General features: G+C 47.0%; 1 protein-coding gene and 1 long non-coding RNA gene across 5 annotated transcripts in view; one reads left to right on the forward strand and one right to left on the reverse strand.

The window, feature by feature from the left end:
* Positions 1–16,346: 16,346 nt before the first annotated feature.
* On the reverse strand, positions 16,347–21,373 carry DMRTA2 (DMRT like family A2). The gene is made up of 3 exons (XM_083742444.1): positions 21,245–21,373; positions 20,224–20,708; positions 16,347–18,596 (listed from the first exon to the last, which is right to left on the reverse strand). The coding sequence occupies exons 1-3, from the start codon at positions 21,271–21,273 to the stop codon at positions 17,509–17,511; spliced, it is 1,602 nt and encodes a 533-aa protein (XP_083598570.1). The 5' UTR covers positions 21,274–21,373; the 3' UTR covers positions 16,347–17,508.
* Positions 16,349–25,878, forward strand: part of LOC310846287 — a 55,837-nt gene continuing 46,307 nt past the window's right edge. For 2 of the 4 annotated variants that reach the window (XR_014565213.1, XR_014565214.1), the window contains exons 1-2: positions 16,349–17,243; positions 22,430–22,477. This is a non-coding gene — a long non-coding RNA (uncharacterized lncRNA). Of the gene's footprint in view, positions 17,244–17,650; positions 17,782–22,113; positions 22,206–22,429; positions 22,478–25,878 lie in introns of those variants that run through there. The other 2 variants (XR_014565215.1, XR_014565216.1) reach the window with 2 other exon arrangements.

Genomic DNA, 25,878 nt, shown 5'->3' on the forward strand with positions numbered 1-25,878 from the left:
TGTTTAGAGGATTCTAAGTATCCAAGTCCATTGTCAATAACTACCAGCATCTGGGGGTAGAGGATTTTTCTCCATAGCATGAAACTCCCATCTAACTGGAAATCTCAATTGGAAGGCTCTGGGCCAAAATGGGTGAACAGGAGTGCTTGGTCTTAGAAGACCACATTGATAACATAACAGAAACCTGTTGGAATGAGGAGAACCACTGGGACACCATGTTCTCTGGATATAAACTCTATAGGAAGGACAGGGAAGGGGAAACCAGAAATGATGTTACTCTTTATGTCAAAGAGGGCCAGCAAGACTCCTCCACAGAATCATTGTGGGTGGTGTTATTGTCTCCCTGATTAAAATCCTCAGTGTGATCTTGATATCAAGAATGAAATCAAGGAAGCACCCCAAAAAGGGAATGTTATAGTCAGTGCTTTTTTTCAAGAGGTACTCAAGCGTATGCAGTACCGACACCTCTTTTTGTTGTTGTTGTTGTTGTTGTTGTTAAAAAGTGTGGCACTTAGTGTAACAACTTCATGGTGAGTACTGGCACCTATTTTTCTATTTAAAAAGCACTGTTACAGTAATGAGTGACTTCAACTACCCTCACACATGCTGGCTACCCATGTGTTCCATTCACTGTAGAGAGGTAAAATTTCTAGGTATCCCAAGTGACTATGCCCTAGCCAGTCATGGAACCAACCACAGAGGGGCAGCAACCCTAGATTTAATTTTGAGTGTTTCGCAGGATGTAAGTGTTGTCAAACCAATTGAAAGCATGACCATAGTGCTATTAAATTAAATATACATGTAAACAGCCAATTGCCAAGAAAATCCAACATGGTCACATTTGACTTCAAAAAAGGAAAGTTGAAAGGCAAATTCAAGAGAGTCATTTCACTCCAAAATGTTTTAGAGTGCGTTAAAAGCTAAACCACTGAGCCTAGGGCTTGCCAATCGGAAGGTCGGCGGTTCGAATCCCTGCAATGGAGTGAGCTCCCATTGCTCGGTCCCAGCTCCTGCCAACCTAGCAGTTTGAAAGCATGAACAAGTAGATAAATAGGTACCACTTGGATGGGAAGGCAAACAGTGTTTCCGTGCGCTGCTCTGGTTCGCCAGAAGCAGCTTAGTCATACTGGCCACATGACCCAGAAAAACTATCTGTGGACAAATGTCGGCTCCCTCGGCCAGTAAAACGAAATGAGCCCCAGAGTCATTCATGACTGGACTTAACAGTCAGGAGTCCTTTACCTTTTTTGAAAAAAACCACAAAATTAGAAGCTCAACTGGTGTATATACCCTGAGGGCCAAGAGGGATTAATGAATAGAGCCAAAACTGCTATTAGAAGCAAAAAAATGGCTTCCTTAAAAAAAAAAACTCCAAATGCAAAGAACAAAAAGGAACACATTTGCCCTGAAGAAACAAGTTTGCTGTTTGGAGAACTCTACACTAGCTGTGCAAGCACAGGTGGCAGCCATGACTAGGAATGTCTTTCACCAGCTTATGCTCAATAGCAGACCTTGGTATTTCATATGTCAGGGGAGCCCTGTGCAATGCCAAAATCCACCCCTCTCCACCACCTCTTACCTTCTGTTGGACTTCATAGTTACGGTGCCTGCTGCGGCGCCCCAACAGCTCTGCACCCGGGGCAACTGAACCACTCACTACTTCCCTGGATTTGTCTTTGTTATGCTGATACTCTGGACTCCTGCAAGGCATTCTGCCTAGGACTACTTTAAAGAAGGTTCAGTTTCAGCTGGTACAGAATGCGGATGTCCAGATGCCAGGTGGTTGAAACACATGACGCTTATCCTCTAGCAGTTGTACAGTTGCCCGGGTGGTTCCAGCCCCAGTTGAAAGTGCTGGTTTTAAAGTCCTCAGTGCCTTGAAACCCGGTTCCTTGGAAAACCACCACCACTGCTGTGAACCTGCCCACATATTGAAATCAGTTTCAGAGGTCCTGAAATGCCTGCTAGAAAGATCAATTAAGTTTGCAGGCATGGGAGATGGGACCTTTTCAATAGTTGCTTATGTCTTCAGAACTCTTTGCCCATCTATGTATGATTGGCCCCCTGCATTCAGGTTTCTAACTAGGCTTTGAAAACCCACTTATTCCAGCTTATATTTTTATGACAGTTCTGGGATGGTGTTGCAGAAAATATTGTTAAAGCTTTTGCTATAATAAGCGTTTAGCTACTGTCAGTTGGTGGTATTTTAAATAGAGTTTATTATTATTATTATTCTATTTCTGAATTGTTTTGTATTTTATGTATTACAAGCTGCCGTGAGATGGTTTTTACCCTGAAAGGCAGCCTAAAAACACTGCCCATAATATATGCCTTCCATATGCCTCTGAAGTTCGCTGGTAAGCACCTTGATTTGTCAATGAGCAAGAAATATATTTTTCCCAGGTTTCCCCCACTTTCTGCTACTGATAAATCTCACATTGCTGCTTGGCCCATACAAAACAAGAAAGGGAATAGAAATGGGCTTCTCTCAAAAACATGGGATATACAAATGGAAGATAAGATACATTTTTAGATCACTTATACTAATTGAAGAACATGTGGTTTTCAGGCTCTCATTCTACAGAGCCAGCTTGGCAGAACTGGCAGGATTCAGCCACACAGTGGCAGCAAAACCCAAAATCTGTTGTACAGCTTCCCTTTACCTTATCGTCATTCCAATAGTACTTTGATTAGGCTTATTTATGTCTCAGTCCCACAAGTTGTGTCATTGAGGAGGGTGCCTCTCTCACCATCTCCCAACTGGAAACTCACTGAAGTGCCCCAGCTGCAAGCCCCAATCTAGCAACAGCAGGGGATATTGGATTGCTCTATTGGATTGCTTTGCTGCTTTTTGCTGCGTTTCCGCACTTAAGAGCCTAAGAAGAGCTTAGTTGGATCAAACCAAAGGCCCATCTAGACCAACATTCTGTTCTCACAGCGGTGACTAGCCAGGTATCTGTGGGAAGCCCAGAGGCAGGATTTGTGTGGAATAGCCCTCTCTTGTTCGTGATCATAAGGTCATAAAAACAGCCCTACTGGATCACCTAGTCCCACCTAGTCTAGCACCCTGTTCTCGTGGTGACAAACAACATGGGAGCCAATGTGGCATAATGGTTAGAGTGTTGGACTAGGACCTGGGAGAGCAGGGTTCAAATCCCCACTCAGCCGAGAAACTCACAGGGTGACTTGGGCTCAGTCACCACCTCTTAGCCTAACCTACCTCACAGGGTTGTTGTGAGAATGAAATGGGGAGGAGGAGTGCCATGTATACCGCCTTGAGATCCTTGGAAGTCAAAGGTGGTATATAAATGTAAATAATAATCATCATCATCATCATCATCATCATCAGTGCTTTTTTATTGAAAAATGTTTATGGGTACTTTCATTTTCCTACTCATATTGAAATACTGCCCCTCAATGAGGCCAAACCTAGATTGACAAAATGCATACCCCTGTGTCCCCCCAGAAAAAAGCACTGATAATAATAATAATAATAATAATAATAATAATAATAATACTCATGGGAAAGCAGGGACTCACCAGGAATTCATATTCAGTGGTCTACCGTAACTCTGATTAAATTTATAGAATTATGAACATGGCGGGGGGGGGTCAGCAATATTGGAAAAGAGAAGCTTTCCTACTTGTGATATTTAAAAATATTGCTGGGGGAGTATGCGCACCAGAGATGATCGTCATGAAGGAGCACAACTTCATTTTGTGGAGATTCCCTCTTAGATATTCTTAATATAGTGCATTGACTACTCTGATGGCTATGAACTTCTCTGGTGTGTACACTCCCCCAGCAATCTTGGGTTTGCCAAACTGTGTTCCGTTAGCTTTCTGTTACTCTCTTGCTCCAGAGAATCCAAGATGTTTCCCCATAAAGCACTGAAAGGAAGTCATGTTCTCCAAGCACTCAAACCACAATGTTTGACACTGGAAATTGGAAAATGCACTTGTCCCCCACATACACCTCTCTTGTCCTTCAGAGGGTTGTGTGAGATACGGGTGTTCAAGGGTCCCAGGCACTTCAGCAGCGCTTGTGACAATATTAGTCCTGCCTACCCCAGGTCACAATATTATATCATCATGAATAAGGATAAACTTCGGACTCAGCTACATTAGTGCGTGTGTGTTTTAAATGTGTTATGACACTGTGACACCAGATGGCGCTGTAGAGTTTGGTCATTCGGCAACATGATTTCCTGTTACAAGGTTTACAACGCGTTTTCCTGAAACAGTTTTTTGATGTGTCTAGATCCAGCCTTTGTTTCCCTTTCACATGTAGAGGGAATAGGAAGCTTTCAGTCTATGAACACCTTAGCATCCAAGCCCCCCTCCCAATTCCCTGGGTAGCAGTCCCCACCCCTCTGTAGAGGCTTTTCAAGGATACTGGTGGCTCATGAGAGGGTCAGGAAATTTTCCTTCCATGCCCTGCCTTTACTGTAGTTAACTTCTCTTAGGATCCAAGTATTTCAGTCTGGTGTCGATTGGAAACTGGACATTGCCGTGATGAGTTATGAGTTTGGGGTGTTATGCCATGAGCCAGACCCCTCCAATCCCTAGTATTAAAATGTAATCAAAACTTCTAATTCCTGGCAATAGCCAACATAGCTTCCTGGTGAGGTGAATTGGGAGTTAGGTGGCTTGGTGTGAGATGGCAAATGGGTGGGGGGCCCTCCCTCAACAGAAAAAGCCAGAGTTGAGAGCAGAGTTTGGCAGTGATGTGACCTCAAAGTAAAGCATCAAGCTGGAGAGAGTTGGAACAATGTTTAAGAGCAATGTTTGATTTCAGTTCGGATCCAAAGCTGTGGTTATTAGAGAAACAAGACCTTTTGGGATTGTTGATGCTGTGAAATCTTCCATCATGGGCTCAGGGTGTATATATGTGTGAATAAACCATATACCATAAAGACACCACAGTCACCACTGTGCCTCGTTTTCCAAAAGGAAACATGAATCCTGGGTAAGTGCCTGGAAACATACACTTCTTGGAGATTGGGGTGACGTGCAACCAATTTCCCACAGGCATCTGGTTGGATACTCTGAAATGAGGAAGCTGGGTTAGTTGGGCCATTGGCCTAATCCAGCAAGATCTTCTTATGTTCAACTATGGAATGGAAGGAAGGAAGGAAGGAAGGAAGGAAGGAAGGAAGGAAGGAAGGAAGGAGAAGAGACCTCCCAAACACTGAGCTGAAGCTTCCAAAAAGTAGGCGGAGTCCCCTCATCAACACCAGTATGAAAGGTGTAAGAGACTTGTCTTCATTTGCATGGGGTCACCCTGTTATTTAGGCCTTAGCCCAGGAAGGTGACTTGGAGGCCCCTGTCCTTCCCTTCCTCACCCAGCTGAAGAGTTTAAGATAAATTCAGCTATCCTCCCCCGTTAACAAGAAGCCCAAGATCGTCATATATATCTTTCACTCTCTTGCACAAGCTGTAATTTTTAAATGATTTTTAATAATTTATGTATTTAATGCATAATATATTTAATAATAATGATTAGAGTAGATATGCGCAAGATGATTCCTTGTTCAGTTTAATGACTTCCAACAAACTATGGAAGATTGGTGTCCAATGCATTTATGCCCATGGGCCCAGGTTTGTGTGCCCCCCCCATATCTTTTGGTGGAATCTAGTATTCTTGATGCAGCCTGAACTTTAGAAAAGTATAGGTTTTTCAACTCCTAGGTGAAAGAGGGAGCTGGAATATTAAGGGGGCGATGTCATTTGCACCAGATGGCAGCTTAGCTTAGGAACGATTCGTCCCACTGGACTAATACCTCTTTTAAAAGTTGATTAGACAATAGCAAACAATTACAATATCTGTACAGCCAGGGCAAGTACCAGGATTCAGACCAGGCTTCCGTACCAGCTCACCTTTCAGATCAACACAGATGATTGCTGCAAGCTCAGACTGCATAGCTCTAATAAGCCTTTTTTGTGTTCCTATACCAATAATTTAGGAACTTTCACCACTGTAATTAAACCAGGTTTTACTACCTGTGTTTTCTGATTGCTGTCTGGGAAAGCACATGAATCTGACCTTTGGAGTGTTTGTAAGTAAACTATTTTTAACTTATCAAACATGTGACCTTTTTCTCTGCAAGGACAAGAGGGAAACTTTAGAAGGGCATATTTTTAGAGGTCTAACAGCCTGTATTTCCATGCTTACTTTGTTGAATATTTTGTGGTTTTAATTCTGGGGTACTTTTACAAAAGAGTACTTGCCCCAAACTTGGATCTTGGCATCCAGGAATTCTCCTTTTATACCTCCCCACCACCAACAACAAAACAGGGTTATCTCCTAGCCCTACAAGGGCATGACGGGGATTGGACTTGTAGTCTACCAAATGCGCTTCCCTAAGGCATCCTCAGTGCTGTTGAACAATATCCTTGGACAGTTGCTGGGGCTCCAGTGTCCCAACAAGGCTCATCATTATGCTGACACAACCCCTGGGATGTCTCCCTTGACACCAGTTGGCTACAGTGGAGGCTGGTCCATTATGGCAAATTAGGCACTGCCCTACCAACTTCAGTCTACCCTCAGCCGGCCCTTATCAGCTGTCTTCTTACTTACAACAAATCCACAGAAGGGCACAGCCTGCAAACTTCCTCTTCCTTAATTATAGCGTTACCTGTAAAGAATGCAGGAGGAAGGGGGATAGGAAGAAAATAGGAATTTATTGGCTCTGCCTGCTATTGGTTCTGGATCCACCTATTGTTGATCTTCCTGTCTTCCACCCTAACAGTCTCATTAGATAGATGATAGATAGATGATAGATAGATAGATAGATAGATAGATAGATAGATAGATAGATAGATAGATATCATTTTTATTAGTTTTCCAATAAGAACATGCAATTAACAAATCCATCAAATCATAATCCAATTAAAAATATGAAAATAAAATAAAAAAACAGCCAAATTACAATCCAAATTATTAATTACAGTGGTACTTCGGGTTAAGAACTTCGTTCCAGAGGTCCGTTCTTAACCTGAAACAGTTCTTAACCTGAAGCGTGCTTTTGCTAATGGGGCCTCCTGTTGCCGCTGCGCCGCTGGCGCGCATTTTCCATTCTTATCCTGGGGCAAAGTTCTTAACCTGGAGCAATGACTTCCTGGTTAGCGGAGTTTGTAACCCGAAGGGTCTGTAACCCAAGGTAAAAGGTAAAGGTAAAGGTACCCCTGCCTGTACGGGCCAGTCTTGACAGACTCTGGGGTTGTGCGCCCATCTCACTTAAGAGGCCAGGGGCCAGCGCTGTCCGGAGACACTTCCGGGTCACGTGGCCAGCGTGACATCGCTGCTCTGGCGAGCCAGAGCCGCACACGGAAACGCCGTTTACCTTCCCGCTGGTAAGCGGTCCCTATTTATCTACTTGCACCCAGAGGTGCTTTCGAACTGCTAGGTTGGCAGGCGCTGGGACCGAGCAGCAGGAGCGCACCCCGCCGCAGGGATTCGAACCGCCGACCTTTCGATCGGCAAGTCCTAGGCACTGAGGCTTTAACCCACAGCGCCACCTGCGTCCCGTAACCCAAGGTACCACTGTATTAATTTTTTGAGCTTCCCATACTCTGGACCTCTGAAGTATATCTCCAATATTTTCATTTCTGCCTTCTTCTTCTTGTTCTCATATTTTCCACATTCCGATCTTAACGCTTTAAAGTTCCCCGTCCCTGGCTGTGCAATGCTCCATCATATCAGAGATCATATATCCTTTCATCCATTGGGTACAGTCTGCCAGGGCTAATTACCCCCATATCAACCCTGAATTACCGGCACGGCTGAGGTCCAATCGTGTGGGAGTCAGCCATTTCTCACCGCCGGAAACAGAAGCTCCCACTCTACCAGTCTTAATGGGCACCAGCCATCACTGTTCCGATTATCTTTGAGCTGCCTGTCATTTTAAATTTCCTACAATGTCCCTGATGTAACAGCACTCTTAGAAATTTAGAATGGTGACTCCAAGTCACCTGGCATTTGTTGCAGGACTTCTGCTACTCTTGTTGCCACTAACCTAAGAGGGAGCCCAACACAGGCAACTTACACACCTCTTTAAGCCTGAAGTCAGCCATTTTAAAAGTTGTTTAGAGGAACCCTGCAGAACCTTCAAGTGTCCATATTTACCAAGGACAGTCCCGGATTTACAGAAGCCATCCCAGTTTCTGATTTGATCCCAGAATATCCCGCTTCTTCTTAGGACATCCCTATTTTCTTTGAAGTAATGTTGACGGGTACAATAGGATGTCTCTATTTTCATCAGATAAATGGTATGGTATGGAGTTATGCAACCCCCGAGCCAAGGAGATAAGTAACTGTACAACCTTTAGAAAACATCTGAAGGCAGCTTTGTATAGGGAAGTATTTTTAGTGTTAAATGTGTTATTATGTTTCTATATATGTTGAAAGCTGCCCAGGGTGGCTGGAGCAACCCAGTCAGATGGGTGGGGTATAAATAAAATATTAATACTAATACTAATACTAATACTAATACTAATACTAATACTAATACTAATAATATTAATAAATTGTTGTTGTTGAATAGGATGTCCCTATTTTCATCAGATAAATGTTGGAGGGTATGATTCTGCCAGAAAAAGAAGTTGGCAACCCCAGCAGACACATATATTTGATAATAGCTGCATGTCTCACTTTGAACAGGCCCATGCATTTTGGTGCTGATCTCTGCTTTTTCTCCCATAAATGGAAATAGATAGATATTTGCATAAAATTTGCATTTTAGAATTAATACATACATGCATTAATGTGTATGCATGGGTGTTAATGTGCATATGTGGAATTGTAACATAAAAAGCAGTCCTAAAGTCAGGCAGGCTGTGGTTTTATAGGTTTGTATCAGGCTGCATTGTCATTGCTGATTTTTATTTACCTTCAATCTGATGTAAAGTGATGTCCAAAGAAGAAACAAAGAAAATGCATGAAAGAACACGATATGGTTGAAAGCATGTGCACATATTTACAGTCAAAGGCTTCCCCCCAATTCATTTTGTGTTTGGTTTCTTTGTGGCCGTGGGAAACCTTATAACCTGGAACATCACATATTTACAGTCCTAATTTGTTTCATTTCAGAATGTTTGTGTATTGTTTGTGTTCACACTGGATCACAATACATCAGTGGCTTTGCTGGCTTTTACTGTACTCTTCTGTATAATTATGATGCATAGTTCACTACCATACAAGTTTATTAAAAATGGTACAGTATAGTACAGTATAATCTTTCTTAATCCTCTTTTGATTGCCATCTATCTTTTTATAATAGCTACAACTATTATAAATGTTAACATAGCAGGAGTCACAGACATTATAACCTCCTTCTGACATGTTCATCAACAGCATTTGGAAAATAAATGTCCCCGAAAAACACAGAAGATGGACGCACAATTAACACTTTGAAGTGTTAATTAGACAGAGCTATTTTTTATTACAAAATGGATATATCCTTCTCTCCTGTGGTCAGGAGTAAGAAGCTTGCTAAACTAGAAAACATATCATGAGTTACAATTTACTTGATGCAAAATTATACAATTGCTACATCTACAATTGTCTACTATTGTCAGTTACATCAGAATTAACGGTAATGTTTGTGATGGCATGACAACTGCTAGTGCCATTACAAACTGTGCCCCCCCCCAAAAAAAAATAAGCAGTTTTGTTCACAGAGGCTGGACTGATCCGTAGAACCCACACCAAAGCTTACAGCAATGTGTAAAAAAACAGACTTTCTTCCCACACATATATGCTCATGGAAAACTTGAAACTGTACTTTGTTCAACAGTGGTACAGTTCTCTAAGAGTGATTCCAAATTAAAGTTTTATTGTGGGTGATCAGTGTTGTAAATCATGAGCATGAGTGAATCACCACAGTCCAAATTACATTCAATATTACATTAATAACCCATGCTTTCTCCTAAGAGCTGATGGCAGTATGCATGCCCTGGACTGGCCTACTGAGTCCTCACAATGTGAGGGCTCTGGCAAGGACCTAGAGTCCTTTATCTTCCTTTCCAAGGCCTAGTTAATACTAGTTAGCACTTTCTCAGCTTTTGGAATGAGGTGGAAGGGCTGGAGGACCCCACCAGAGCTTTGCACCTCCTTCCCAAAGCCCAGCACCTCCTTTACCCAGCTTTGGGAAGGCAGCAAAATATGAGGAGGTGCCGCAAATTTTGACCTTGCTCCCCCTACCCCACACAATAAGGCAGTGTGTGGCCCACAGGTTCTATGTTGAAGTACTCTTGGGTCCCACTTGGTATGAAAAGTTGGACCGCCATGCTCTAGAGCAGGCATGGCGAAACTTGGCCCTCCAGATGTTTTGGGACTACAACTCCCATCATCCCTAGCTCACAGGACCAGTGGTCAGGGATGATGGGAATTGTAGTCCCAAAACATTTGGAGGGCCAAGTTTGACCATGCCTGCTCTAGAGGAAGGGACCGTTGCCCCATGGGTGGAGCACAGGCTTTTCATGCAAAATGTCCTAGGTTCAGTCTCTAACATCTCCAGTCAAAGCCGATGTTAAGAACCTGTGGCCTGCCAGATATTGTTGGACTACAACTCCCATGCGGGCTGTGGATGATGGGAGTTGGAGCCCAACAACCTCTGAAGTATAATAGGATCCCCATCCCTGAGCTTCAGATGATGAGAAAGACCTCCAGCTGAAACTCTGGAGAGCCTGTGCAGAGACAGGCAGCTGAATATATTGATGTTCAATTGGCTGAGTTGGTTATATAGGAGGTGGGAGAACGAGATGCCATATTCACATAAGTAGCTTTTTAGCTCTTCCTAAGCACGCGAGATGAGCGCCGCAACCCCAGAGTCAGCCACGACTGGACCTAATGGTCAGGGGTCCCTTTACCTTTAAGCACTTCTTTGGGGCAAGGACTTCTTCATATATTATGTATTTGTTGTTTATCAGCAGTTTTATCCATGTTTCCTACACTTCAGTATAAAGCATTACATTGCATTTGTTAAACTATGACATGGAAATTCAAAATTTAGCAATACTTTAGCAGTAAGTCAAAGTGTTGGTTGAGGGGGCATTCAAAGGTTAGCAAATGCTTTTTCCTATGGAAAATGAAGCTGCAGGGCAAATACAGTAGGAAAGCACTCTGTAACGTTGCTCACAGAAGAAAATGAAACTATGGAGAGGACAACACCTTAAACCAGGAAACACACATCATTTATTCTGAATTCTTTTCTAAAAATCATGGAGTAAATCCTGTATTCATAAATAAATGTGCCCAAATATAGAAATCCCTTACAAGCAGGCCATTCTGTTCTGGACTGGGCTGCTCCATGTGTTTAATAAAGTATAGAAAGGGGGGTGACTCTGAGCATATGCTGAGTTGTGGCCTTTCACTAGTAAATAACAACAATTAGCCTATAAAAATCTGGGCTTGGGGACAGGCCAATTGGTTTCCCCAAACTTGTCATTGTACAAGTTAACCTCTGAAGGGGACCTGTGCTGTGGTTACCCTCTGCCCTTTCCTCCTTTAACCAACTTGAGGGTGAGGAGGAAAGATGTTTGCTTTGGTGAGAAATGTCGTTTTGCCACTAAATTGTTAGTATAATGTTATCTTTATTATGCTGTGGATTAGGGTTGATTTCTATTAAGCAACCAGGGCAGATAATAAACCTCCTGGACGTGCCCCACTCTCAATACACAGCCAAACAATGAAAATGCAACTGAACGGATTAAGATTTTAATTAACAGAAAGTTTGCAAATGCTGGCACACTGCCTCTCCATTTTACAAATTATTTATACTTGCTTTGTTTAATTTTATTCAACTGCCAGCAATCTATTTATGAGGGGGGGGAGCAGAGGAGGAATTTTAGTAGCTTTTAGACTACATCCCTGGGGAAAATGACCTGCCCTGCCCACCAAGAACACCTTCAGATACACCCCTGCCCCCCGAGATGGAGAGCAAGAAGAAATATACATAAACTACTGGCTAGATAAATATGAGAGATAAGCAACTGATGTGACCCGTGGTTTGGTCCTATGACATGACTGGTGTGATGTAATAGAATGATGGACTGTGACCTTGGAGACCAGGGTTCAAATCCCAACTCAGCCATGAAGCTCAATCAGTGGCCTTGGGTCAGTCGCTGTCTCTCGGCCTAGTCCATCCCACAGGGTTATTGTGATGATAAAATGGGGAGGGGAGAACCATGTACACCACCTTGAGATCATTGGGGGGGGGGGAGAGAAGCTGGTATATAAATGTGATAAAGAAATAGCTCATACCCTCCATCAAGGGATGGGGGAACTGTTCCCTACATGGTGCTGGACTCCCATCAGCCCCAGCCAGCATCATCAAAGGTCAGGGGTGATAGGAATTGCAGTCCAGTAGCCTTGAGAGGCTGGAACATGGGTGGATCTGTGGGTTAAACCACAGAGCCTAGGACTTGCCAATCAGAAGGTTGGCGGTTCGAATCCCTGCGGCGGGGTGAGCTCCCGTTGCTCGGTCCCAACTCCTACCCACCTAGCAGTTTGAAAGCCCGTCAAAGTGCAAGTAGATAAGTAGGTACCGCTCTGGTGGGAAGGTAAACGGCGTTTCTGTGCGCTGCTCTGGTTCACCAGAAGTGGCTTAGTCATGGTGGCCACATGACCCGGAAGCTGTACGCCGGCTCCCTCAGCCAGTAAAGCGAGATGAGCACCGCAACCCCAGAGTCGGTCACAACTGGACCTAATGGTCAGGGGTCCCTTTACCTTTACTTTAACCTTGAGAGGGGCACAGGTTCCCTTTTCCTGCCTTCTAGCCATAGCCTGGTTCTCAACACCACATTGTCCTTTACCCCAGTGTGTTGCCCTAGAATGATGTTCTTATGTCCCTTACAGTTTAGGAGACTCAAGGGATCCCAAGGGGAGACAAGCAATGCATCTGCTCTTTATACTGGCCAATCGAGAGGAAAATAGACTACTATTTAATGTTGCTCATGGAACCATTCAAACTATGGAGAGGACAACAATTGAGCAAGACTTTGGAAGGAAGGACAAGGATTTTAATTTGGACACAGAGAGAAAATGTTTCTAATTTGCTTGATTTTTGCAAGGCCAGGCAGCAAAGTCTCCTTTATTTGGCAGCCTGGGGGCAGGGACTGTGTTTGTTCTCATGTTCAGGATCAGATTGGCTGTCATGTTTGTGGTGTGGAGTGGGTTTTGTCATGTCACCCATCCCACTCACGCCCCTTCAAATTCAAGAGTGAGGAAGGGTATTTCACGCCACCAAGTGGAGTGGCTCCTTCTTGACTAATTGGAAGTGTTTGCCCTGCAGCTGCCTCTCTGCTCCTAGCCCACTGTTGTGGGGTTCTGCTTGTATTGGGACTCTGGACATAGGAGCCAACTCCCCTTTGCCCCCCCCAATAAAATATTTGACAAAGCCTCCCCTGCCCAAAGCAGATGGGCATTGCCATTCAAATGGTGTGCATGCCACCACATCTTGTGATTTGATTATGCAAGCAGGGCTTACCTGTCCCTCCCCCCCCCCCAATATTTTATTCAAGTTGGCCACACCCCTGGCTCTAGGATGTATGACTAGAGCAGGGCAGAGAACCAGTGAGGTGTGGTGGTTAAAGTGTTGGACTAGGACCTGAGAGACCAGGGTTCAAATCTCCCCTCAGCTATGAAGCCCACTGAGTGACCTTGCTTGGGCCAATCACTATGGCTTAGCCTGACCTACCTCACAAGCTTGTTGTTAGGATAAAATGGAGGAGAGGAGAAGCACACCATCGTGAGCTCCTTGGAAGAAAGATGGGGTATAAATGTACCAAATAAATAGATAAGGGGTAGCGAAGGTGCTGACTGGAGATGTTGGAAGTTGGGATCCACAACATGCGGAGGTATGGGCGTAGCCAACGGGGGTAAAGTAAAACAATAGAAATACTTAACTAGCTGACCAATCACGTCGCTTCTGCCCCCCCAACAAAGATCCTGGAAACGCCCATGCGCGGAGGGCGCCACGTTGGCTACTGGAGGGGCTTTTGACCCCTTGGGACCGCTGTAAATTTATAGACGTCTAGGCAGTTTAATCCCACGAAATCCCAGATTTAAAAGGTTTGATTAGATGACCTCGGAGGTCCCTTCGAAACTTTGTAGAGATGCCTCACTGAGAAACTTGAGGAAAAAGTGTTTCGGAGAAAGAAACTCAAAGAATATATTCAGCTCATTCTCTTTGCAAGGAATGCCGTGTGTGGCGGGAGGAGTTTCCTAAATCGTGAGCGGCTACTGGGGCTCGCTCTCCGCAGCTGGAAAGTGACAATTGTGTCCACCTCATTTTCTTAAGTAGAAAAATCCTCTGTTAGCCCTACTCCTCTTAATCCCAGACCCCAGAAAAATCAGACGGCTCCCTATACACACACACAGAGAGAGAGAGAGAGAGAGAGAGAGAGAGAGAGAGAGAGAGAGAGAGAGAGAGAGAGAGAGAGAGAGAGAGAGAGCGCGCAGAGATTTACTCTGTCGCGCGAAGTCCATCTTTTTCTCTCTGGTCCCCGCCCGCCCCATCCCCTCCCATAACCCTGTCACATTATAACCGAACAGACAACTCCTTTTTTTCCAATTAAAGTGGAATTAGGAAACTCAATCAAATTAGCTCACTATTAAAGCCCTTCATTATTAAACCGTTTTGGTGTAGTAATATTACGTTTCAACCACTTTCGGAACCTGAGACTTTATTTTTTTTTAAAAAAGGGGGAAATAAACCTTTCCCTTGTGCTATTGATTTGGCCGCCGTTAAGGGTTGGCGTAGGGGTCAAAGAATTAACTCGAATATAATTTTTAAATACACAACAAAGGCCGTTCAACCGCGTTTAGGAAATCACGGAAGAAGGGGGAGAAATGCAATTGACTGGAGGTGTGTTTCTTTTAACCCCCTTTTTACTACCACTAATAATAATTATTATTATTATCATCATCACTATTATTTATTACCATGTCTTCTTCCAATAACCACTAAGGAATCCAAATTTTCACCCCTCCACCCCAATATATTAACTGGTTATAGGAGCAGAGCTGTCAGTTTTAAGCCAATGTTTACACAGTTATATTTGAAGTGAGAAAGTAAACAGTCCAGCTGCGCTACAGAACAGTTGGGTGGGATTAGGTTTCCATACCAACCAATTTTAGGAGCTTTTACAGTCTTAATTCAACCATGCACTGAACTTGTTCTTTGTGAGTAATAGTTTTCCTGGGCCAAACACTCTCCAGGGTAGAAAAGAAAATCCCTCCTATATAAGCATTGCCATTCTAGAGGTACAGTAAGAAATTCCTAAGAGCTCTGTTGCTCGTCGTCATCCTTGCCTGCCAGTTAAACAGAGTCCGGTTTCCAGGTCTCCTCATTCCTCCGTGAGTTTTAGAACATATAAAATACTAAATCTACTTCCCAAGAACTGCAGTTAGGATTGATTTGTGTATATTTCCCAAAAACTCCCACTCCTCAACAAATGACTGAAAACTAAATTCGTTTCCTCGTTTCACACTTCTTTTGCTTCCCACTAAATACACTGTCGGCTGACTTGAATAAACTTCCAAGTTAAGCGTGCTTTGTACCCGGTGTTGGTCAATTTCACCCGAAGAATAACTAGGCGATTGGTCGATCAAAGAAAAGGGAAGCTTTCTCTCCTGAAATCTAGCAGATATTCCTCCTTGAGCTGCGGAAGATTCTCACACTAAAAGTATAGGCGCATTTATTTATTTTTTTAAAAAGTAAATAAAAACAATGAGTATCTACCCTCTTACTACAGTCAATCCAATTAGCATTTTTAACAGGCAGAATTTAACCACCAACTTCTATAGAAATCGGCAATACGATTAAAGGAAAATTATGCGCAATCCACCGCGAAGTTGGGTGCACAAGGCGCGTGGACAATGACATTAAGAGGGTCCCATTGAATCCGATTCAGTTCCCAGCGCGTGTGTTTAGGATCGCAGTCTCTGAATTTAGCATTCGAAACAGATCAATAAAATTTAAAATACCTTTTCAAAACAGCACCCGTTACTTCGTCCCAAATCCATTAAAAAGGAGAACCAAGGTAATATATTATTTCTGGTCGTGTGTGTTTAACCGCCGAACTGTGTACTGGAGTGTAAGGTTTGCAGCTTTTCCTGTGAACGTCTATTGCAAGTATGGTATGTTAGTTAACCGTTTTGGAAGAATGTCTGGGAGTCCGCTCAGGGCAATCGCTTTAAATCGGTCAGTTAAGGGTCAGAAATGACTACAACATTGCACTGACTCGCATTAGGAAAGCATACCAAAATACTGCAAAAAAATAAAATAAAAACCACCCTTAAAATAAATAAAAAATAAAACAGCAGGAGCTATTGAGAAGGCTACTTTTAATACAAAATAACATTTATTTCTAGGATTTATATGAAATGAAAACAGCGAAAAAGACAAAAACTTTTTGAAACAGCAAGAAGTTTGCTACACTGGAACCAATATCTTTTTTCTTGCGGGTCACACATTAAAACGGTGTCAAGCACAGGCTTTGGATTGAGTCCAAAGAACAATTGCAAATATATCTACTTTTCAACCTTATTTATTTACAATTCGTATCTTTCCCCTCTCAGTGAGTGAATAAAAAGTAGCGTTAAGATTATTTACAATATATTTAATCTCTATGCTTGGTGTGTTTTAAACTGAAAACTATCTTTTTAATTTACCGTTAATACTAAAATCACCTACAAATTACATTAATAACTTAAGATTTCCATTTGATAACATTATACTATACACTTGCTGGTATATATGTGTATATATCTCGGTATGTATATACATATATATATCAATCTCACAACGCACCAAGAGGAATATCCATGCTTATTTATGGGCATAAGCAAAAAGATAAAAATGGCTGACAACTTTATAACAATGGAAATGCGCTGGAGGGGGGGGGGGACAAAAAACTTCAGTACACCTAGAAGTATCTCCCACATATTTGACCAGTTTTCGTTGCAACGAACAGGGTGAAACGAAATCCTGACAACCCAGAAACCACTCGGAACTCAGGGCTTGGGGGAAAAGGCAATGGAAATAATTCCGAGCAACTGGTGTCCGTATGCATTTTACTGGCATTTGCAGCCGCCAATCTTTTGAAAACAACCCCACCTGCTCTAAATCGCTTCCTAAACCTCCCACCCCAAACTGCCTTCTTTATACTGGCTTCTACGTAGACGAAACGGGACGTGCCAGGATTCCTATGGCAGCCTCGCCTCCAAGCTTAAACCTGTAAGTAACTCCGCTGATTTATTTCCCAGAGAACTACTTTCTGAGCAATGCGTTTAACATCCGAGTGTAAATTATATTTTAAGAACTGCTGCGATCCCTGCGGGATATAAAACTCTTGGTCAGGCCTATGTCACTCAGCCCGTCGGCTGAAGGCATGGATCTCCTTCTCCCTTCCGTTGGTGTTTCTTTCTTCGAAGCATGTCTATATACACGTGTATAATAAGCAGGCCCGGGGTTCGTGTGGGGTGCGCGGCCTTGTCCTGGCCTACTGCTTCTCGGGGGCGCTGTTGACTAAGGGCCCGTAGAGCCCGTTGGGGTAGGCCTGCTCCTTGTGCGCACTGGCGGCGGCAGCAGCGGCGGCTGCAGCGGCGGCGGCGGCGGATCTGTCCCTCATGAGGTCGCTGAAGGCGTACTCCATGGGCGGCCGGAAGCCCAGCGTCGGCATGAGCCCGGCTGTGGAGTAAGGCGTCATGAAGGCCAGGCCCCGGCTGTGCGCCGCCGCCGCCGAGTAGGCCAGGCGCAGCGGGCTCAACCCCAGGTGCGTGCCCAGAGGGTAGGCGCTGGCCTCGGCCGCCGCCGCCGCGCCGAAGTGGGTGGCGTTGGGCTGCAGGGGCGAGAAGGCCGAGCGGCTGCCCAGCGCGCCGATGGCGGGCGTCATGGCGCCGGCCAGCAGGGGGCGGTGGTGAGCGGCGGCGCCGGCGGGCGAAGGCTGCAGGCCGCCCAGAGGCCCTGTCGTCGTGTCCCCGGCAGCCCGAGCCCAGCTCTCGTCGCTCGCCTTTTCGGGCCCCGCCGAGCTCAGTCCTGAGGCGGCGGCGGCCGCCGCGACGGCGAGGCCTTGGCCGGGGCTGCCGGCCCCGCGGTGGTGGTGGTGGTTGTTGAGGATCTGCTCGATGGCCTGCACCACGTCCCCGCCGCAGCCGGCCAGGACCAGCTCCAGCACGCTGCGCTTGTGGGCGGGAAAGACGCGCGTCAGGATGTCCAAGGGCGTCCGCTGCTGCCGGCTGCCTCCGGCCGCCGCTACGGCCGCCGCCAGCCCGGGCGAAGGGGCGCCCGCTTCTTCGCGCTCCGCCTCAGAGCAGCCCGAGTCGGAGCCCAGCGGGCTGATGGAGCCGGGGCTCTCCTCCTCGGCCGCGCAGCCGTCCTTGGCGCCCTTCGAGACGGGCGAGCTGAGCGAGGACTCGCCGTCGCCGTTCTCGGAGCCCGAGCCGCAGCCGTGGCGGGCTGCCTCCGGGGACGAGGTGCCCGGTGCGCCGTCCGTGCCGTCCGGAGACAAGGGCTTGGCCTGCTGCGGGGTGGCGGCCCGGGCGGTCAGCAGCGTCTTGGGGAACAGGTCGAACTTCTGCAGCTTGACCTCTGCAGAGGGGAGACAGAGAGGGAGAGAGAGAGACGCGTGAGCCCCACTGCTGACCATCGCCTGAAAAGCTCTCAGCCTCGACGGGGTGGAGCTGGGTTTGGGGGTCAGGCCGAGAACTTCTCAGCCGCTCCTCGTGCTTGGCGGCAGCCGGGGAGCTCCATTCGGAGAAGTATGCAGCCTGCCCAAACTGGACTCACTACACACACCCCTCAAGGGGGCACGCACGTCTCCAGGCATCTGCCCACCAGCCTGATTAATTCACTTCAGCACTTGCCCTGCCAACCCTATACGTGTCAACATAGAAATAAGCCCCACTGAGTTATGTGGGGCTCACACACCCCACACCCCGGGGAAGTGGGTGCATAAATTGCTGCCTATCTTGCAGCTCTTATTCCTCATCCCCACCCCGCAGTTTGCCAGACGCCGCTTGGTGACCAGCCAAAGCACCTTCCTTGGCCCCCTTAGCCGAGCCCGTTTAGCAAACCAGGCCCCTGCTCGCCACACCACCTGGCACCTCTTTAGCAGGGTCGGATCGCTGGGGGGTCGGTAGAGGGCGCCATTCTCTATCGCAATCTCCTTTGGCTGAGGCGGCAGGAGAGCCTTCCCCTAGAAGTCGAGCAAAGAACTAACGCGAGGCTGATGCGCGTTGCTGTCGGAGCTCCCTGTCCCAGAGCTTACAATGTGGCAATCCTAAACCTACTTACCTGGAAAGAAGTCCAACTGACCCCTGTTTGCTTCTGCATGAACAGAGGCATCAAGCCATAAAATGGGTCCACAATAGAGACCGTAACCCCTGGTCATAGATGGGTCTGGAAGGAAGGAATTGTGGGTGGGGTGTAAATACATGTACAGATGGGTAGACAGGGAATAAGTATGGAGAAGGAAAGTTTAAAAGAGTTTCTGAGCTTGACAGAGTATATAAAAGACAAGAGGAATATATATGCCTCAGTTTTGGCTTGGAAATAAGACCCGTTGTTTCCAATGGACCATATTTATAAGCAACCTGGTAACATCCTGTCTATCATAAACAGCTTGAGTAAAATTGTCTCCCACTGAAATCACTGGGACTTAATTCCAACAAGTAGTACAGTATTGAAATATGCGTTGTTCGTGGGTGCATAGGACAGATAAGTGCGATGTGTGGAGAGCGAAATGGAGTGAGAATGGATGGAGACATGAGAGCAAAGGGTGCTAAGTGGTGGAAATAGGGAGGGGAGGAGGGAGATTCAGAACTGTTGTTCGTGTATGTACAGGAGTGACTTGGAGAAGTGTAGAGGCAATGGTAGAAAAAGCGAAGGAACAGCAAAGAATGGAAGGATTTGAGAAATGGTGCTTGAGTAGCTGGACAGATGAAAGTGGCTGAGATGAGCGCCGAGTTATATTTCTGCGCGCTCGGCTGAAGTCAGCTGTGTTCTGGACATTATATGGAGGTTCAGCGGACTCCCCTTTTCCGCCCCGCGTAAACCAGTGAGATTCCGAGCGTCTTTCTTGGGAAGTAAGCCCCCCTGAGGTCAGCGAGACTTACTCCCTGGCCCCTGGCTTACTCCCTTAGTGCCCCGCGGGGGACGGGCGCTCGTGGCCCCCAAGGTGGCGGGATAGGGGTGCGCTCTCTCGGTGCCTGCTCACCTGAGCCCCCCGTGCCTCCGTCTGCGCTGCACACCGAGCCGAAGACCTCGTAGGCGGGCCGCGGCGGGATGATGCCGTTGGCGGCGGCCAGGGCCAGCCCCTCGGCGGTGCCGTAGAGCAGCTGCAGCTCGCGGGCCTCGTTCTCCTCCTGCGCCTGCTGCCGGCGCAGCGCCACCTGGGCGGCCATGACGCGCTGGCGCTCGGCGATGAGCGTGCACTTGGCGCACAGGCAGTCCTTCCAGCGGCAGTAGCGCTTGTGGCCCTTGAGCGCCGAGACCACGCCGTGGTTGCGGCAGCGGGCGCACTTGGGCGTGCGGGGGTACTTCTCGGCCGCGCGCAGGAGCAGCGGCGGCGCCCGCAGGAGGCTCCCGGCCACGCTCACCGGCAGGCTGGCCGCCGCTGCGGCCGCGGCCGCCGCCACCGAGCTGGGCGGCACCGGAGCGGGCGCCGAGGGCACGCTGGGCATCTCAGACCTCAGCTCCATCCTGACGGGGAAGCAGAACCGAAACGCTCAGAGACGGGCTCCCGGGGAAGCCCCAGGCGCGCAAAAGCGCAGCAGCTCCCCAAAGGCTCTCTCGGAGTTACACGCGACGGGACGCCCCTCGGACTAGCTGCTCTGTCAGCACCCGGGCCCTTTCCAGAATTGCGCCCCTCTCGCCGCCACTGCCCCCTCCAAAAAACCAAACCTGGGTGTTTTATAAACCTCCAGATAACCTTCAATAACTCCCACACAGACAGCCTGACACGAAACCCTCCGACAGCAACTGTCATGCAGTGCTGGGCAATTTGCACAGTCTAGGCAGGTTTCCTAACTAAAATACCCGGAACTTTTCAGCCTTTCCTTCCCCCAGTAAATGATCCGCTTAACTAACTCTAGGCGAAAGTAAATCTAGTTTACTTTTCGTGCGCGTCAACACAAAGTGATCGCGGCCCTTCCTCCCTTTTCTGCCGTAATCCCCACAGCACAAATTAAAATCCCCGGGCGGAGGAAACCGTGGCTTCCGATAAAGCCCTAAAGTACCTGAGCCACCGAAATGACAACCAATCCATCTCTCCTCGGCCTCTCTGCCAAGCGCAGCCGGACCCTGTTCCCCTAGTTCTTGCGGGTTTCTTCTCCTGCGGAAAGTTGCGATTGAGACTCGGCCAGGACAATGGCAACAGCGAGCGCCCCCTCTAACAAGCGGCGGCGGCGGCGGCGGCGGCGGCGGCGCCTTGGTGCGAAAGGAGACAGCTGCGCCCAAGCGCTTGCCAATGTTACAAAACACGGTCCCGTCTGAAGCGTACACAAGCCCCTGGAGACATAACAAAACCAGCGCCCTGTCCAAGGAGAGCTCGGCGGCTCCCTCGCCGCAGCAGCAGCCCCACAGCCCCAACCGGCAGCGCCAGGGAGACACAACCGCCCGGGGATCGCGCTCCCGAGCGCAGCAACTTCCAACTTCCCGACCCGCGCCCAGCAGCGCCGCTCAGCCTCCCCGCGTCCCCTCTCTCCGCCTCTCCCTCCCTCTGGAAGAAAAGCCCGTCGGCCCGTCGGCCAGAGCTGCCTTCTGCAGACGGCAGAGCCCAGCGAGGTCCCCCCCTTCCTTAGCCGCAACTTTGCATGTGTGACACTAAAGAGGGCGAGAGTTGCCAAGAGATAGAAATCTTCGCCGAGCCGCCCGCGAGCGCTCGCTCTATTGTTGCTCCTTACGTTTCCATTAGACAACATTTGACAACAATGTGACGCCCGCTATTGGCCAGGGGAAGAAAGCGCCTTTCTGATTGGCCAGCCGGATGTCTACAGTGTCCACCCGAAGCTTCTTTCAAATAAACTGTTTTAAAGAAGGAGGGGGGGAGGGCTAGAAGGGTCCAAAAGTGGGGGTGGGGAGTAGCATTGGGGGGAAACGCCGACAAATAGTTTCCATTTCTCTCTCTCTCTCTCTCTCCCCTTCTCTCTCTCGCGTGCTGTGTCTGTGTGTAAAATTTTCCCGATACCTCATTGCCTGGTACTTCGTTAAAATCCACTTAAAAGCAGTAGTTGGCTGTGCCAAACGATCGTGCGCTCTGCGCTTCAGGTTTTCTAGGGGTGCACCGTATCACTTGTCAAAGGTGGCGAGGAGGGAGGAAGTCGCTTGTGGAAACTTGACAGTTCAATTGATAGTCCTGCTGGTGATTTTATCTGAGAGCACAGACTAACTTTTGTTTTCTCTTGCGCATTCTACTTTCGCAGGTGCCTTTCCTTATCCAGGCGACTGCAGCGCAAGGAGGTATATGAGAGGTACGATTTTTATGTTTTATTACTTGGGAAACAAAAATAAATAAATTGGGGGGTGAGACGAGCCGGCGACACTAGCAACTTTATATTTCTGGAAGGTCTCTTTTTTTCTTTCCTCAGATTCAATTATTGGTTGTTTGTTTAATTAAAAATTCAATCAGAAATATTTCTGACTTTCCATTGGGACAATTAAAACGGGGAATCGATCCGTGAGCAATTAAGGCCGCTATCACCGGAGTCGTTCGCATTTATAATATTGTTTTGTTTCCGAATATCGTCGACTTAAGCGACGGTGGCTGACGTCACACTCCTTGGGACCTGCTTGGTTTGAAGAGAGGTTCCTGGAAGGAAGTTGCGTGAAAGCCATGCAACTTGCTCCCACCTGGATCTCTGTCGAGGCTCCGCTAGGCCAGGCAGCGGTCCTCGCCATCCCAAGGGGAAGAAGGGTTTGGAATCGTTCACAGCAATAACCCCAGTCCCTTGAACCGACTCCTTATGTCATTTGCTGCTTTACGCTCAACTCCAATAAATCAGGCACCCACCAAAACCGTTTGAGACATTAGAGTGGGCCTGGCAGCAACGCCCTTTAAAAATCCCGCCGGGATATAACTGAATATTTTTGAAATATTTGCAAAGTGGGGCGGGTGGGAACCTGCATTTCGCGTGCTTTGGGAAGTATCTTTTAAAGCCCTGTTCAGTTACTAAGAGAAAGGGGAAAGAGCCGACTGCTTTGGATGGAACTTTTTCCCCACCCGCTTTTCGGAAAACGCGGTGTCCCGCACATGTTTGTTTCAGGCAATGTTTGTTTCTATCTGTCCTGGCAAAATGAGGTTCAGGCGCTCCTCTTTCATTTGTAACGCTGAACCCGCTCTTCTGCTGCCTTCATTCAAGAAGCTTTAGAATGATCTAAATTAGATGACGGCAAAACTCTCCCCCTGAAATCCCGTTTGGGGGGGAAGCAACCCCCAGTTTTAGGGAACCAATACCCCAACCCGTTGCACGAGCGGGGTGAGAGGTGTTGCTGAGAGCACCTTCCTTCGGTCTCGATTTCAGGCCTCCCTCCGCCCAGGATCCGTTTGCTCAAGCCAGAGCTCCTCTTTCGTTTCCGCCGAAGGAGACGTCTTGGCTTCTGGGGACGGTGCAAGAATTCGCTTGGCTAGCAAGGACTGGCAGTTCCCATTGTGTTTCCTCTCCAGCAGGAGAAAGCGGTCTTTTTCACGCCCCGTCCCGTCATTTATTTCTCTCTGTCTCTCTCTCTTTTGCTGGAAGTTCTCAGCGCCCTGCTTGCCCGCACCTCCAAAGTGTGTATGTTGGAAGTGGCGGGGGGAGCAAAGTTGGGGCTGCGCTTTCTTGCTGACCTCCTACTTGTCATTTCAAGGGCCTGAGTGAGTTAACTGCTCCATCAAGGCGCGGCGCTTTTTGGAAAGCGACAAGATTCGTGGATCAGTTAAATGGATCTGTTCTGGGGAGCTGCTGAGTTGGACCAGGCAGCCAGTCTCTCGCATGCACGGCGTGCTTCCCTAGTTTTTCCCCTCAGGAGATGTCTAGTACAAACTTGAGGCGGTTTCCGGGGAAGAATTTCCTAATTAAGGCTTGTAAGCAACGTCTGAAATCTGTGCAATGCTCCTCTAGGTTGGTTCAGTTACAGAGCGAAGAGAGTTTCCGTTGCTCGGGGACTTTACACACTTTCTCATTATCTTGTGTTTAGAAGAGGAGTTAGGATCTGACTTTGATTTTTATTTTTTATTTTTAAGTGCATGGTTTCCGGGAAGTTTTTGAGAAGTTGTGTACATGGCTTTTTAAAATTATAGCTAGGCTAAACCATACGTTTTATAATTATAGCTAGGCTAAACCATACGTGCACACAAAAGTACATGCAACAGAAAAGCTAACTTTATTAAGACATAGATGTATAGATCTGTTGACTGTGAGAAATGTAAAGCTCATGGCATTATATGTAGTGAAATATAATTTTATAACAGAAATGAGGTATATTAAAAGAAAGAAATTATGCATGTCTTCACTAAATCAATATGCTAACCAGAAAGAATAATGAAGGGAAATTTTTTTATGGCATACCGGTGCTAAACATGTCAGGTTGGAACAAGTCACGCTGATTGACATTGAAATTGTTTCCAAATAAGTGTTTTAGATCTCAAGCTGAACGATCTGTCACGCGATCCACCACCAAAACAAAAAGGCGGAAGGGCCTTGGATTTAAGACACTTTTGAAGCTAAAGCACCACGCTTAACTAGTATACCGATCGCGCGCGCCGGCGCACGTGTGTGTTTTCCTTTTTCATATATGTACACTGATATACTTACCCATCACTCTTACGTGCTTGAATAGACGTTAAAACTTTAATTGGCTTTTCTACACACGCGCGCGCACCTTCCTACTGGTACAAAACTGGGGTGTGTGTGATATATTTACGCGTTTTTTACCGTTACCAGACGATACAGTGTCGTCTACGTGCAGTTTTCTGTTTTTCATTTCGTCTCATTTTGTTATCGCTGCTACGACTTTACAACAAACAAACGAAAAAGAAAAAAGAGATCCCTGCCCCGAGGCACGAACAATATAAAATCTGAATGTTTCAGTGTTAAAAATGTTTATCTCCGAATACTTTAGACGAAATAGTCAGCATCATTGATTTTAATGCAAATCTCTGAAATCAGACTCGCTTTTAGGGGTGCGAGGTTGGGTAGTGGAGTTGACACAATATTCTACCACCGGGACTTTGCGATGAAATCCTCAGGAATACCCAGAAGGAACCGCTCAGAGGGATTTGATTGTTTCTCAAGATACCCTCAGTTCTTTTCCCCACTTTGTGGCCCCACAGCACGCGTGTCCCTTGGAGTGGGCTCTGCGTGGGAACCAGTGACCTAACTGAAGTGTGCGTCCCGCGTCTCTTCGACCCGCATTTTAACTTTTTCCTCTCAGGAAGCGAAGAAATGGTGACCACCAATAAATAATTTGTAATAAACGCCAAGCAAACAAGCAAACAAGCAAGAACAGGCTCCTGCTGCTTTTTGTTATGTTGGTCGCATGTGTGCAGTTTCCTTGGACTGGGGTGTTTCCAACTCTGACACAACTACTGTTTATGTGACAGCTAACTTGGCGTGCTGTGCTTGTGTGTGTGTGTTGTTTTTAAAGGAAACTTAAAAGCAGTTCGAGGCGTCTCTTTGGTCCTCGGGTGCAGTCTTCCTGCGCCTTGGAGTGGAAAGAGCCCCGACCTCCCCCTTCCTAGTCTCCGAGGCGTCAGGATCGTGGAGACCCTGCTAAGGTTATCGCACAAACCAGCGATGCCCGCCTCTTCCCTCTGCTCCACGCACACGCCTCCTCCCCTTCCCCACAAAAGGAGCTTAACGCATTATTGGTCCTTCCCATCTTATGCAAACTT

Source organism: Podarcis gaigeae, assembly GCF_964106915.1.
Source record: "Podarcis gaigeae genome assembly, chromosome: 6".
Classification (NCBI taxonomy): Eukaryota; Metazoa; Chordata; class Lepidosauria; order Squamata; family Lacertidae; genus Podarcis; species Podarcis gaigeae.